The sequence below is a fragment of the Nothoprocta perdicaria genome, unplaced genomic scaffold, assembly GCF_003342845.1.
Source record: "Nothoprocta perdicaria isolate Ctin4 unplaced genomic scaffold, notPer1 scaffold_30, whole genome shotgun sequence".
In the NCBI taxonomy this organism is placed as follows: Eukaryota; Metazoa; Chordata; class Aves; order Tinamiformes; family Tinamidae; genus Nothoprocta; species Nothoprocta perdicaria.
In genome coordinates, this window is record NW_020455533.1 from 2900356 (window position 1) to 2916578 (window position 16223).

Genomic DNA, 16223 nt, shown 5'->3' on the forward strand with positions numbered 1-16223 from the left:
TGACCGAGGAGATCAGTCAATAACTTGTCTACCCTGTAATGAATAAGTCAAGATAACTTCCAGCTGAGAAGTCATTACTACTTCTTCCACTTGGTTAGATTTTTGTCCTAAATGAGACAACAGGCAGTAAAGGGATCAGTGAAGATATGTAATGTGAGCTGGTGAAGACTTGCTTGAGGGCTTTTCTTGCCTTAGTTTTTACTGTAGTGCTTGGATTTTCCCATAATTTCAAGCAGTTGGAGATAGCTGATGGAGCAGCGTTGGCAGAAGTGGGTTTTTTGAAGATAGCAAGATGTGATTGAAGGATGTTTTTGTCTATGGGGAAAGGAAAGAGAGAGCTCTGTGGAAAAGGCAAAACTAGGCAAATGCCCATCCTTGCTGAGAAACACGGGAGTCCTTGGTATGGGTTGGCTCGGTGGCCTGCTGTGCTCTGAAGCAGCCTGACTGCCTGCAGCCACCGCCGAGTGCCCCGCTCCGCTTTTGGTGCCTATGGGAAGTGCTGCTCTTAGCAATGCTATATTTGTCCCGGGTATTTTAACAGGGTAGAAAAGCCTGTGAATATTAATAGTTACTGCAAACAGTGTGGAGAAGGTGTTCTTGGAAGAGCAGCTCTGGACAACCCCATATTGGAGCTTTGGGCACTAAAACTAGTGGGGGTTCAGCAGGGAATAGCATTGGTCTCGTGTCATCTCTCTAGCTGCATGTTGGCTCCCTTCACTCAGCCTCCTTGGTTATGGCTAGGTAGACCTTCAGCAGGTCACGGTGCTTAATTGCTTAATTCCACTGCAGCAGCACTTCCAAGCGTTGGCTTTTCCTTTGCTTGTTCCCATCCTCACGTTGGAGCTCTTCGGCTTTGCCAGTTTTCTGTCTGTTCAACTTCTGTATTTTGCTAATATCCTTGAGAGGGAGGTTTTATTTTTTTGCTGCAGCCAAGAGTTGCCTGCTGGCCTGGCAAGTGGAGCTGCCTTTGTGCAGCTGTACTGGGCTTCTCTCGCACCTCCAGACCTCCCTGATGGAGCTCCCCAAAGGGGAGACTGCCACTTTCAATGTGCTTTAAAGTCACCTGGAAAAATGAAGGAATACAGGATAAGGAGCACAGGACAAAATTCCCTGTATGCTACTGGTTTAACAGAACTAGGCTCTATTTACAAAAAGGATCCTAAGCTTCATTGACGTCCTAATGAAATCTGTGTTCGGTCTGTTTGCAATGTGAGATCGCACTGAGGAGCTGGTTTGTTGCTAGCTATCATCCAACATAAAAAAATATGTATATGTGCATGTAGATGCACACAGCGAGTTTTTATGTGCTGATATATAAATATATATGTGTGTGTGCTCAGGATACCTGTGTAGAGATTTTGTCAGAGCAAAAACTATGGATCCTGGATTTCTGCTCAAAATATGTTGAAACTTCTGAGAAAGAAACTCTCAAAAATAAGGCTTTGAAAGAGGAATATATCAGTTTAATGTGCTGTTGAATGCAAGAGATCTATTTCACCTTGTAAACCTATGTAAAAATAAAACACGAGAGACCTGACTGGTAACCTCTTAATGTTTTTAAATTGGTATTCACTAAAATATCGGTGCTTCATTATCATAAATATCACAGCTGTGTGAAAACCTCATGTATATGGCCCATCATAACAGGGAGGTGGGCTGCTCTGAAGCAGTGAATCCCAGGGAACTTGAGGTTTTTTACTGAGGTCTACTAAGGGTAACGTTTCTGAGCACCGCTTCCATTTCCCATCATTACAGTAATAGACTTGGGAGCCTACACAAGAATCCTTTTTCCAACAGTTGCCACAATGATGATAAAATCAATGCACGTAGGTGAGCTGGAGATAGATATTAGCATTTATGAATCTAGTTGGTGGGCAAAAATACTCCATACAAGTCTCTTGAAGCAGAGCTTACTCACAGAATGGAGTGAAAGCTGAGTACAGGAGGCTGCAAATGAGCAGAGGGCGGTGAATGGCATGCATGTTGTCTTTCATTGGGAGATGCTTGGCAGTATTTTCATTTTGCTTGCATGGAGTTTTGGAGCCTGTCTCATACCATATGGCATATTAAGCACAATAAAGATGTTCATTTGGCAGCTGGAGCATGACTAGGAACATCAGAAGAGTCATATATGCATCAATAAATGAAGAACTCTGCCTTCGTGTAAATAAATGTTAGATCACTGCTTTAATTGCCCATTGAGTTCTTGACAATAAGACACAACCACTTTGTAGTCATGTCTGCATTAGCATTTCCCACACTTTAGACTGGGAGTGCAGCTGAATCTCTTCATCTTCTGCGCTTCTGTAGCACCTTGAACACCAGACATGAACGATTCTGCTGAGCTCTCTGTAAATACTCCACAAACAATTGGGGCCACCCTGAAGAGCTGCAGTCTAATTAAGCTCCTTAAGCTGTGACTGTGCAAGTGTGTGCAAGAGGGCAGGGAAGGTTTTAATATCTGTGGACCCTCTCAGCAGGCTTCTGTTTGATCCTGTTATGCTACAGCTGAGTGATATGAATAACTTCAGCTTTATATTAACGTTGATACTGCCTATTTTCTTCTGCCTTCCATCTCACAACTTATCTCACACCTTATCTTTTGGTGACCGATGCATGAACATCATGATTACATCATCCTGATTACATAACACACATAGCTTTTATTAGCTTTCCATAGCTTTTATTTTGCTTGACTGAAGCCAAGAAGTAGGCCTAGCGTTAATGCACAGGAAAATGAATGGAATCCAAGACCTCTATGTCTAGAAAAGGCTTCCAGATGCCACCCATTCCATCGTTTTCCTCTGAAGCAGGATCAGGTACCGAGATTGATCTTGAGTGACTTTTGGATTAACCTTCTGTTTGATTAAACCTTGTTAAAACCCTGCAATGCTGGATATTCAGCCTGACCTTTGCAGTAAGCTACTTCTGTAGCGAGAAAGCTTTCTGTAATACCTGCCTGAGCCTTTCCTTAACCCGTGGCATCAAACCCTCCTGTAGCCTCTCACAGACTGATTAGTTCATGTTTGATCTCGGTGGATGTGAGGAGTAGTTAGTAATCACTTCTTAAACTTTTACACAGAAATTTGTATAAGGATTTTTTTTGAAGAGTTTCAGCAGTCTGTAAGCTTGTTTAAGAGTTACAACATACAGTGCTCCAGGCAGTAGGGTAAATACGAGCAAGTTGATGAAGATGAAACTCCTCAAGGTGTCCCAGGTGAAACTTGGGCTGTGTGAGAGCCGTTCTCCCAGTGCTGTAAATTTTGGGTGTCTGCTCTGCAATTTCCTCCAAAGCAATCTGAGTTTAAGGAAGCAAATGTTCCCAAGAGGGGTCATTGGAAGTGCCTGGGAATATAACTGGGATTTTGTGAGTAGTTTGCTGGTCTTTCAAATGCGAGAGGTATGGCAGTTCTGAGAAAGTTCAGATTTACCCCTAACTTCAGGCTATTGATTTTATCTAAAGCTACGCTTATCATCAACTCTTAACAATTTACTTGGGTTTCTTCTCCATTGGCCCTTGGTCTGAGTAATCTTCAGTGTTCTCTATCCATATGATCACTTCATCTCCTTCCACCCACTTCTAATTTCTCTCCTACCTATCAGTAGTTCTCAGAGCCTTTTCATTTTCTTTCCCTCTCCTTGCTATTAACCTTGTCAAACACTCTTGTTTCAGTGGTGGAATTGGGAATTGAAAGCATCAGTGCTTTTGGATAAGATATGGTAAGAAAACAGTTTCCCTCTTTCAAGCAACTCCACTTCTGCCCCTGGAAGAAGTACAGTTTCAGAAGTACAAGGTGGAGGGGAGTGTATCTTGGCTGGTGACAATCCACCTCTGAACCCCCGCTTTTGTTATTAAAAGATTGCTTCATCATATTCATTAGGCTTCACTTCTTTTTTGACATTACTGAGAGCCTTTTTATTCCTGATATGATTAATTGTCAGAGAGTGGGATGCCAAATTTTTCCAGGTGTCACGTATTAACAGACTAGTAGGTCACCAGCACATTTTTATTATGAGAAGGACATGTGTGTGCGATAAAGCAACTTGTTTAGTTGTTTTTTACAGGTCGGGAAAAATGTTAAAGGGTAATTCACTCATAATTCATCAAGACTGTAATCTATACAGTGATAAGAATAGAGAATTTCGGCTTCCCACATTAGTGGTGGCAGGGAAATTTTATCTTTTTGCGGGCTGATAGCTTTAAGAGTTTGTAGTGAATCTGTTAAAATGCCTGTCATAGCAGCAGCATAAATTGCAACGGGTGGTTTTATCCTAGAGTGGCTCATTAATACAGAACGGTACATCAAATTGCTACCGTGACTGCAAAAAGTCTCTCCGTGGGCATTACCTGGTCTCAGCACCCAGTCAAGGCCATTAGGCCAGTGTGGACACTGGTGCAGACTGCAGTCGTGCAGACTTAGCATTGTAAAATTGTTTCAAAGTGCTCTTGCTCCGAAATTCTGCTTTCTTCCATTTATGGCAGTGTAAGATATTGCAGGCAGGGGTCTGTGATAGGTCGGATTCGGATAGATTTGTCCGTAGGGACTGCAGTAGCTGTGGGGAAAGACAGCTTTTTGTTTACTTTTTCATTTCTAATCCTTTTTGCTTTCAACAAGATTCAGTGAAATGGCAAATGTGTGGATGAAATTCTGCTTTGCTGTCCCCCTGTGAGTCCAAGGGTAGTGCTCTTACCCTTGAGTAAATTGAAGGAATGGGAGCAGGATTTAGCATCTAAGCAAGCTTGAAACTTCTGCAGAAGTAGATCTGGCAGGTACTTGGATAATTTTTGTGCAAGAAACTACAGAGGCCAAAATTTAGCTACTTCTCAGCATGATGATAGATGGGTATGACTGTAGGCTCAGAGCTTGATGTTCTTTTTAAATCCTGCTTCAGCTTCCTAATTCCTTTGTGGATGTGGCTATGTCTTGTGTACATCCTTCCATGCAGGTTTTGAATTCTTTTTTTCTGTGTTTTTTTGCTTTTGCTTAATTTTTATTTTAACTTTTCTCATCATTGTGCATCATAGAATGAAACTCTATTTGAAATCTGGATCTGGCAGTAGTTCTCCCCCCTCAATGATTCTTAAGCTTTGGGATTCATTCCCAGCGAAGGTCCAGAAAGAAGAGATTTCCATGAGGTGTTCTTGCAGCTCAGCTTCCAATTGACATGTCTGGAAAGAAATATGAAAATTGGTTTGGCTCAGAGGCATCATGATGAGAGGATCTTTATGGAATTTCCCAGCAGTGCTTTGCAGCCTGCCCCACTATTGGGAATGTGGTTTTATTTTTTTTTTTTTGACCTTTGAAAAGAACCGAATCCAACAGGATAATGTACACAATGAATTTAAACAATTACAGACAGTGCTTTATTTTCAGTAAAATGTCTTGTCTTTGGTTGTCTGTAGTTTTTCTCAGATGTTAGAGCTTGAGGTGATGAAGGCCACTGTGCAGCTGAGCATCATGATGCAGCGTGCGATTTCCGCAGCATGCAAAGGCTGGGGTACATGTCAGTCCCCCTAGGTCTTTAAAAACAAAACTAGCAATGGCATAAATCTGTAATGACTGAGAGTATTTTAAATCTTCCAAGTAAAACAGGCTTATTTGCCTTATTGTTGTTGTTTAATGACCAGAGCTTAAAATCCCTTGTTATACTGATAGAGTGTGTAATGCAGTATGTCAATTCAGATATTTAATGATAAATACTATAGTTTAATTCTTATTGTATAGTATTCTTTCAATGCAATATGAAGTAGAATATTTTATAAACAACCAGCTCCAAGAATGATCTGAAAACCTACTTTGTCAGCTGAAAACATTTTGAGATCTTTTTTGAGATCTTGAGATCAGACTTTTGAGTAAGTTCTTTCTTATTAATTAGCATGTTCAAAAACTCTTCATCCGTGTGAAACTGTATATTTATAAGATTGTCTGTGAAATTATAGGCAAAGAGATGAAAACTTCTTTGAAAGGTTTCTGTCTCAAATTGGAGCCATTTTTTGCTGACGTCTCTAGAAGAAAACACTATCATAAAAGTCTTTTAAGTCTATGTTCCAAAGTGGATGCTTAAACTGGTTTCCTCTGTTTCTTCCAGTGGTGTTTGATGACTGCCAGGGGAACAGCAAATTGAACTTTGAAGTTTCTAACCCGGACTTCAAGGTGGAAAGAGACGGCTCTTTATTTGCGCTCAGGAACGTGTCGGACGTGGGCAGAGCCCTGTTCGTGCACGCGCGGACTGAACGCGCTGAGGACATGGCAGAAATTTTGATCGTTGGCGCCGATGAAAAGCGCACTGCGTTAAAGGTAAGAGAAATGGAAGGGACGAGAAGGAAGTGCCGGGGAGATGCTGCTGTGTGGCTAAGTGTCAGCTAGGACTGTAAATGGTTTCAGTTTCTTGCCGGGAACCAAAATCAGGCGTTAAAAAATGTAATATATCTTCAGGTGTAAATGTTGAATATTCACAAAGAATTGATTCAAATGAAAGAGCCTGAGGACCTAAATCACCCGATCCTACTTGTATATGTTATTCCAGATGACCATTTCTTGGCCATTTTTGAAAACTGCAGTGTCTTACTTGAAATACCGTTTGTGTTTCCCAATTTAGGATTTCCCAAACCTTTATGTTAAGTCTAGGAGGAACGTGGGAATGTTTTTGAGGCTGTGGAGCGTAAATATTTATATAGATGTGCTTATATGGTGCCATTAGCTATTAAAGCACACAAACATCTGCAGGCAGTTAGTGACCCATATTTGCAGCCTGTTGGTCTGTCGGTGTCTCCGCTGCAGTGATTTTCTGTTCTTCTCTTCCCCCTGAATGCTACGTCCTTTCTTTTCAACTTCAGAATTACAGTGTAATGATAACCTCATAGAATGGGGAAAAGTGCTTCGCAAATAGATTGAAATGTTTGCTTCACACCCATGAGAGCAACAAAAGGCAACCGGAGATAGCCTTCATTTTTGTGCTATGGCATTTAGGAAGGAGGCAGGCAAGACAGTGACTTACTAGACAATTAAATCTGCTACGTTTACAGACCTATAATTTCAAGGAAATAGAAAGAAGCTATAATGAGAATGACTGATCTGTTGTCTTATTTGGGTATTTAGGCTTTCATCTGGCAATCCTGTCGTATTTTCAACAATAGCTTAGTGTAACTTAAGTTATCCATTAAAAAATTCTAGCTTTAGGGAAAGGATTTGAACAAACTTCTCAAAGCCTGTGGTAGAGGGAAGGTTTTGATCTGCACTTCAAGCAACACAAGATGTGAATATAGATTGCCAGCGGGGAAGAATTACCAGAATGTGTGCCTGTGCAGAGAGCTGATCAGAATGCTTAGATAGAGTTTAATTTTATTTAAATATGCCATTTCTTTGCAAAGTTCAATTTTAACAAAGTCATACTTGAGAGAGTCTCTTACACCGTGGAGAGGTGGATTTGGGACCGCGTGCTGCTGAATGCAGAGCAGAAGGACTGTGCTTGGTGGAGCGTGGTGCTTGGTTCTCCCGTGGCTCCAGCTGGTGAGACGTGTTCCCTTTGGTGTGGTCACGGGAAGGGTCTCATGATTTTGTTTCCACTCTAGCTTTCAAAAGCTTGAATGCTTGGAAAAGAGAATTTGTGTTCCCCAGTTAGGAACTACTGAAATTATGGAGGAGTTTGGGATGTCACTGACAGCAGATGTGGAGTTTCTCCATGGCAATCTCATTCTCATTCTTGTTTTCTTAGAGAAGCAGCCCTTCCCATCCCATCTTCAATGGGGAGTTTTATATAAAAAATTACAATCTGGGAGAGAACTTAAACTTCTGAGTAGGAATTAACAGATATGTCTTTGCACTGTCTACCTAGCTTTATCAGTGAGCTTTCTTCTTCGCCGTGTGTTCAGGTTCTCTGTAGCTTCTCCTTAAAATATTGCAACAAATAATTAATTAATGCCCAGTGTTGAATGTTATCACCAGACTCCCTTCATGACCTTTGGTGTCCGTAATGCAACTGGTGCATTACAGTGTGCTGGGAAATCAGTGTACTTCACGGCACTGATCATCTCCTTCCTCGGGGATCGTTGAAGGTCCTTGAGGTCCTTTTCCAACCAGGCTGCCGTCCATGCCGTATAGCTGTTAAAGGGATTCACCATCCATTTCAGCTACTGTTTGTTCATTTTAAACATAGTAGAGTTCTGTCTTTGTCTTAGAACTTAGAAGGACAGAAAGATTACAGTGTCCTATCTGAAATTATTTTATGATAAATTTGAACTTAATTCTAACTTTTACAGTCTGGAAGTGTCAGCATGGAAATAACAAAACTGCTCCATCTGTTTATGCAAGGAATCTTGGTTAAGAAATGCTCGGATGGAGCCTTAGTATTTCCGTGTAATTCTGCAGGGTGAAGATGAGCACGCTCTGGAACGCTGCTTAGCATTCAGGGCTTAGAGTATGGTACCCTATGTAATTAGAGGATAATAAGGAGTTCTTAACTATTTCCCTATTGCCAGCAACTGCCGTTTCTTTCCTGAAAGTCTGTAACCTACATCTGTGAAATCCTATTGTTAATGTTTCTAATTGCAGTTTCCCAATGTGTTTGGAAGTGACTGACAACAACAGCCTCTAATGCTGACTGACAGCCAGCATAACCTCAGCTCTGAGCCTGGGGAGACATAGCGTAATTCCTGGAACTTTAAAGGGCAATTGCTCCCAACCGTATTTTAGATAGACATTGGAAATGCTTAGAAGTGAAATCTGGAGTGTGCAGTATGGTTTTGGTGCTCTAATGGTTGAGGCACGTGCTTTTTTACCGGTGAAGATGCAGAAAGATTCCAGCAGGTCTTGCTGATGGGACCTAAGTGATTACTTGAATGGCCTTCACGGCCGTAACAGGTTAGTGGCTGCTAGAACAGCACATTTTTGTTTAAGTCTGCTCCTGGAGTACAGCTAACACTTGTTCTTGCCCTTGCCAGAGACATGCGGGTGCTGCAGAGCCCATTGCAGGGCGGCCTTGACTGTGATGTGGGTAGGTGGGTTTTTAGCATCATCAGCCAACGTGTCCTTTGCTGTCTGGCTGCAGAACGGGGTTGGTGACAGAAAAGCAGATATCACACTACTGCCTTTTCCATGTCTGATGTTTAACCACTGTTAAAACCATGAGTGCCTGGAGTACTTGCACGTGTCAGTAGGTGCTGAGAACATCAGTCTGTAGGCACTTCAGTCTGCAGTTAGATTCTCTGGCCATCTGAACAGTGCGTAACCCGGAGGAGGAAACAGACTTGCCCTGCTTTCCTTGCTTATCTTTGCAGGAGTAGTAAGAAAACCAGAATCTGGAAATTTTCAACATATCTGAGTATTGTAGGAGTCTGATACTGTGGATGGAAGTATAACCAAGCTTTGGTAGTGCCTCGTAATAGCTTGTGATGTGCAAAATGCAGCAAGTGAGCAGGGGACTGGAGCTATGTCCTCCAAGGCTGAACAAAATTATTGTTGGCCCTTTTCCCCTCCTGTAACCTGATGGTGGTTTTAATAAGTATACTGTCAGTACATGGGAAACTAAATGAAAAAAGTAGAGAACAATCTTCTCCTGCAGACAGGCTTTTTGTGCATTGGCAAATCCAGCCCTTTCCCTCTCCTCCCCAGTGAAGAGAGTTATTTAGACCTTTATTTGCTGCAGCATCACAGGCACCGAGGAGAGGAGGGAAAAGAGAGGCGAGATAGCAGGAGCCGGGCACCGAGGCTGATAAGAGGGCAGGCAGATATTGAGAAATGCCCGGCTGGCGGCGACCTCGCAGCGTGGTGCTCAGCAGCCTTCCATCCAGGAGGATGAAATGATTAAACAGGAGCTGTCAAACTCTCGGGACACTTTTCAGGCACTAGATGGGGAAGGAAAAGGAGAAAGAAAAGAAGAGATAAGAGGGAGGAGCACACCTTGAGACAGCGTGTTGTGGACACAAAGTTTAAAATTGTCTCTCTCAATAACTCGAGATGTGGGAAATGACATTGCTGCTGTCCTGCTATTCAGGCCAGTGCAATCTGCTCATTACTTTGGGGACGTGAGCAGCAGTCTGGCCTGTACCATCCCTAGATCCTTATCAGACCCAAGTTCCCTTTTCTGCCAAGTTGCTGCCTTGCTGGGGACAGTTGTGCATGTCATTTCCAATCCGCAAAGTATCCGAACTATCAACAAGTAAGGAAACTAAGCTCCTTGGATTTAAATGTTATATTTCTTGTTTGTGATCTGCTTTGCTCTATCCCCGCAGTATATAGGTTGCAAATCTTACTGATATAAGATTAAAAACTGCCTAGAGCTTTAAATCCCCTAAACATAGCTTTCTGCTTTAGAATAGATGATAAAGGATCAATAATCTTGTAATGAATCAGAGTTCTCTCGCAGAAAAAAATATTCATGCAAGGAAGTGAATGGTTAAGTTTAGATATCTGGCAGTTTAATAATTTATTTGGAAAATGAAATCAAGAATCAGCCTCTCTGATACAGCAAACAATCACTTCCATTAATGTAAATTAGCATTTTTCAGTGTATCAGTTTGGAATGGAGTTCCAAATGGATTGAAAATGACTGTACGGGAGTATGAAGATGGACTCGCAGATGAGATATTGGCAAACAGGCTAGAAGAGTTTTGTGTTATTACATTTCGCATACACCAGATGCTCAAAAAAGGGAATGTACTGCATAAATAAAAGACCATGTTTTGCATTTAATTTTAAGGCATAAAATAGAGTAAGTCACAGGGGTACATCAATATATGTAATGCAGTTATTATGAGTTATTATACTGATCAAAACAGTATGTACAATACAACTGCTTTCAGAAAAGCTGTGGAGATATTTTCCCTTTGAACATGAGGGTGTCCTGTAGGCATATAAACATAGATTTCCTAAAAGTGCAAACAAAAATTCATTTTTGCACTCTGGCACTCGGTTTGTCAGAAAACTTAAACAGAATAACTTTTCCCTATTATGCATGAAATAGCACACTTATTACTTCTCCTGCTTGTGTTCTTCATGATACATATTGGCTTGGACTTTGTGCATAAAGAAGCTGAAGTATAAGTGTTTTTAGAATTTGGTACCTTTGTGCTGATGGTGTGTCATTAAATGGCTTTCCCTGGTTTAATCAGCAGTGGAGGGTTGCAAGTGATTTCTTTTTCTCTTTCCCTCCCCACAATGCTATATTGCAGCTTTCACAGACCACGTCTTAAACTCGCTGAAAGCATGAGCTTTTTCTCATCAATGGGTCATTCTGTCACATCATTTAGCTGCCTTTTTTCCTGCTTAAATTTTTATAAAAATCCTCTGTGTCGTCCAGGAGCAGTTAGGGAACAACAAAGAGCGCATTATAGACCCGGCACCTCCTTAGCCCCCGAAATAAGCTCTTTTCCCCCAGAAACCTCCTTTTCCTTACTATCTGGTAAGGAAAGCCTGCTCCAGGATGTACTGAAGCAGCCCAATCTGGGCGGACATGGACTCTCCCCTCCTACTTTCATGCTTCCCAAATTTATCTTTCCGGCCACCACCGGGGAAGTCCTGGGTCTGTGTGCCGTGGCTTGGGCATCGCTCCCACAAAGAGCCATTTATCCGCGCGCCGAGATGGTGCCAGGAGATGTGGCAGTTGCCATAGCAGCCGTTACGGATGGGCCCGAATCGCAGCGTAAATACTGTAAAGGACACGTGGTTTTCATTAACTTAGTGCTTCTTATTCCGCCCGTGCGCGGGGCAAGTTCCCCCGCTGCGTGTTCGAGCGCTCGCGGCCAACGTGCCTCCCTTCCCTTTGCCTCCGTCGCCCTTGGCGCGCGGCTGCAGCATGTCAATGAGAGGGATGTGGTTATTTAAGGAGAGAAAAATGGTCTTATAGGCTGAGCACCTGAATAATTGACGGTGAAACAAGAAGGTGTTGGCTCCTGCGAACGGTCCGCGCGTCCCCTCGGAGTAATCTGCGTTTGTGTTTTATGGGAGCGTGGGAGATGTTTATTCTGGAGAAGGGGCTCTGCTGTTCAGTAGCAAGCAGAGCTGTGGCGGGTATAAAACACGTGTAGCAGTGATTTGAGAGCGAAATTAAATGAGTTTTTAAGAAAATGAAGCCTTTCTAATTATTCCGAATGATCAGCAGGCTAATGAAAAATTACAGGGCAAAATATTCTAAATGTGCTTGTTTAAGGGGGAAAAAGGTCTAAAATCATAATTTCTTTCAGCCCTTGAAGTGCTCAGTTGCCTGTTCTCCCTGCTGCAATAGATGCAATCCACAGGCTCTTCCTTGCCGGGCTTCTGGTAGGAACTGAAGGCTTTTATGGAAGCTCGGAACCAAATGTGCTCCTGGAATGCGCCCAATTTTATTCTGTTTTCTTTGAAAATACACTTAGGCCTTATCCTTCATCCATAGGACTTAATGGCAAAGCTCCCATATCTCTCAGTGAGGGAGATTGTTCAAGGATTGCTCGGGTGTCCCGGCTGAATTAAAATTCACCCCGACATGCCAAGGAAATGCCTACCCACCTCTTGCTCCTGTGGCGTTATTTGCAAACATGTGAACAGTAGATGGGCAACGTGAAGACCTTTGGAAACTTAATTAGCTTTTTATGGTCTGGAATATTAGGTGTCCTTTATTTAAAAAAAAAAAAAAAAAAAAAGGAAGAAAGGAAAAAAACTCCACATTTTGTAGAAAAGAGATTTATGCATCCTGCATTGACATAATTTTGCTCAATTCTGAGTCCAACCTGAAGTACTCTGACATGGAGATTTTTGCCAACATTGTGTGGTCATCAGCAGAGATTATTTGCGTGTTGCTGGGGAGGTCTGCTCCAGAGATGTGGGCAACACTTGAAGGACCGAAGTGGAAAAAGTTTAAATTTAAAATTCATTGTGGTAAATGAGGGTATAAGAGGGAAGGCAACAGGCTAAACATGATTTAGTACAACGTTAAGCAAGATCATAAAGGATAAGTACAGGTCTCTTAGGATATGTAATATCTTAGGTTTATAAAGCAGCTCTCATCCCGAAAGATCTTTAAAGCGTATCCATTAAGCACACGGAGAAGGAATATGTGTGCAGGTCTATACACATGCACGTGTAAAAAGTATCTGCATAGATATCTGCATTGTGAATAATATTTCGTAATACATGAAGCCTGGCAGGCTAGAAAAATGGTGATTTTTGGATAAGGGTAATGGGGAAAGGAGCTGGTGATTTTGGCTTGAAGAAGGGCCCTTTTTTTCCTGGTTTCACCAGCGATGCCTCAGATTTATTAAGAAACAGGGAAAGTCCTGAGAGGAGATCAAACAACTTCATTTATTGTGTTCAGAACTCACCTCAGTGCTCTTTTTGGTGTCAGTGAGATCTGAGAAACAATATTGCTGGTGTTTTCCCACTGCAGACATTTCCTTGGGATTATAGGAGCAAGGTGGATTTCAGAGGGGACTGTAAAAGGAGGAATTATTCACATCAAAAGATGATTTCTTAAGTATGAGCTTAGTCACTGCTCTATCAGAGACATCAATAATCATCCCTAATGATTGCCCCACTAGTTCCATGCTGGTTTTCACAGACCTGAAGGAACATTTGTTATGATTATTATGGGAACACCTATCTCAGCACACCTCTTAGGCATTTAATGGAGCGTCGCAGGATAAAAATCTACATTAGTCCTCCTCCAAGAATTGATTCTTTCACTGAAAGGACAGAAAGCTCCATCTGGACCTGAAATTCTTTATTTTGTTGATCATCACAATTCTGAAAATACTTGTTTATATCTTATTTTATAGCAAGTTTTGTTAAGTTGCTACAAAAAGTTGGAGGTTCGAGGCATATTTAACAGAAGAATGACAAAGTTGAAACTTAATATAATATCTCCATATATTAAACAACTCCACTAACATGTGCAGTCATCTTGGAGTTATTAAATCATCCAGCTCCTCAATTTGTGTTTCACTAGGAAATCAAAGTGAATAACCTTTGAATTAAGCAGTTGATCTCTCTTGCACAAGTTTTATTTGTTTGTGTGCCGATGTACATGTATTTATGGATGTAAATAGATATAGACAGGCCTCTGCCTTCCCCCCAGTGAGAGCACGTTGTGGGTAGTGGTTACACGGGGCCAGAGGGCAAAGACAGTGGGTGAATTTGAAGACGTCAGTGGACCTGTTATGATCAACAGTTAGTTGCTGCTAATAGTTTTGATACCAGGAAAATTCCTCTGTGACATTTTTTATTATGGAAAAGAAGGATTCTTTTGTGGCAAATAGGCATGCTGCTAGGAATCGAGGAAATGGATTTTACTTCTAGCATCTTTGCAGAAGCTGGCTATAGTTTGATGCATCGCCATAAACGGGAAGCTTACTGATGAGTGATGGGAGTAGATTTGTTAAAATACTTGTAGTAACTGTTCTGGTAAATGGTTTGATTCAGGTTTTAGCAACGTAAAGGCATTTACTCAGCAAGTGTTCAAGCTACCGTGAACAGAGATGCGCTTTAATTTACCTGCAAGTCAGCAAACACCCTTGTGGTTGATGGTGTTCAATATTTGTTGAACCGTTTGGCATATGTTAGAGCTCAGCAGAATTATCCTGAAATTGTTTTGTCTTTCATTTCTTTTCTATCTCTAGAATTACCTTGTGGTTCTGAGAGAAATGAATCACGGATATGGTATATGCAGGTTTTTAAGATAAGAGATGGACTGTAATCCTTTTAAAATGAGAGCTGTGTGTAGCTGTGTGCATTGGCCTTCATGTGGACTCTTATTATAAAATCTCAGCGTGATACCATGGCTTCTGGTGCTCGAGAGGGTCCTGCTTTGCATCGCCAATGAGAATCGGGCCAAGTGTTTTTAACTTTGAATAATGGTGCTAATCACACTGGAGAATTGCTGAATATTTTCCATGCCCATACCACAGTACCCACGTCCACAGCTCATGTCAAGGCCATAACGATGAGCTGGGTTTTGAATGTTCCTTGTCAAACAGGTTGTGACGGGAAGTGTCTACTCACAGATGAAAAGGTTTTTTTTTTAGGGGGAACTCTGTCTCCAAGTTATTTTTAACTCTGAATAATTGACAAGATTTTCTGGAGCTTTAAGGACTTTGCTAATGAGAAACAATACCATGTTAGGCATTTTTATATCCTCCTGGTGCCTGCCCAGTGTTTTGTTTCTGTTGCTAGGACTGGCAGGCAAAATACATCCTTTGACATTTGGAGGACTTGGACATTTTGCAGGGCTTACTGATGGCAATCTTTGAACTGTTATAAAACATAAAAATGAACAACTAAAATTTTTGTTTGGTTCTCCGTCTTTTGTAAAAGAATATTTAACACTTGTGCTGTATAAAGATCTGTCCTTAAATCACCAGAAGATAAGAGGACAAGTTCTTTAACTCTTTGAAAGGCTGTAAAAAATTTTCATTCTCTAATGTTAAACTGATATATATAGATTTTTGATAGGGGTTTCAGGGTATGATTCTGTGAAGGACTGGGCTATCCTGAGAGATGCTGAATGCTCAGTGCATGTGCTTACAGTGGCACACATTGCTCATACCTGGTATAGCCATGCCTCTCATAAAGAGATCTTAATTCCTGTGTTTGATTGTACTATAAAAACTTCAAAAGGCTGTTTCAAAATGCAGGAGGTTTCCTTCCAACAGCTGTGTGGTGATGAAGCAACGTGCCATCCCCTATGAAGAAGGGCCCTTGAATGCTCTCAGGAGACATTAATTTGCTTTAGCTATCGTTGAATTCACCAACAAAACTTGCAGTAATTTCAAAATTGCTGATTGGGAAGACAAATATTAAACTTGGCACTCTGCACAGGAGGAATGTTTTCATACCTGTTTTCTTTTTTCTTTCTCTTAACATGATGAAGTAAGAAGTCAGCAGCTCCTGTTTGGTAGGAAATTCATGACCGTGGAAAGACAATGTGGGTTGGGAAAAGCCCAGTCAGGACAAAACATTCTCGGTGCTTGTGTTCCCTCACCACAGAATCTGTGGAAATAGGAAATTTCAGGCTGGATATCCTGTTCTTAACTGCTGTTGCTGCTGCTCACTATGAATGCAGGCTTCAGGTTAAGATGACTGCCACCAGTGTTGTGTTTGATTTAGCACATGTTTATCTTGCCAGCCCTTTGCAGCAGAGCTACCTGGTAGAATTAAAGACATTTAGATTGAATTCCTGATTTAGGAAACGGGGATTTCATTATTTGTTTAGGTGCTGGCTCAGTCAACAGACATTTTATCAATTATAGACTTACT

At 41.5% G+C, this 16223-nt stretch overlaps 1 protein-coding gene across 3 annotated transcripts in view; it reads left to right on the top strand.

Moving 5' to 3' along the window:
- The window catches only part of CDH13 (cadherin 13), a 377876-nt gene that overhangs the window by 120068 nt on the left and 241585 nt on the right, over window positions 1-16223 (top strand). For all 3 annotated transcript variants that reach the window (XM_026042342.1, XM_026042343.1, XM_026042344.1), the window contains exon 3: window positions 6091-6299. In XM_026042342.1, coding sequence (XP_025898127.1) covers window positions 6091-6299 — 209 coding nt within the window. The remainder of the gene's footprint in view (window positions 1-6090; window positions 6300-16223) is intronic.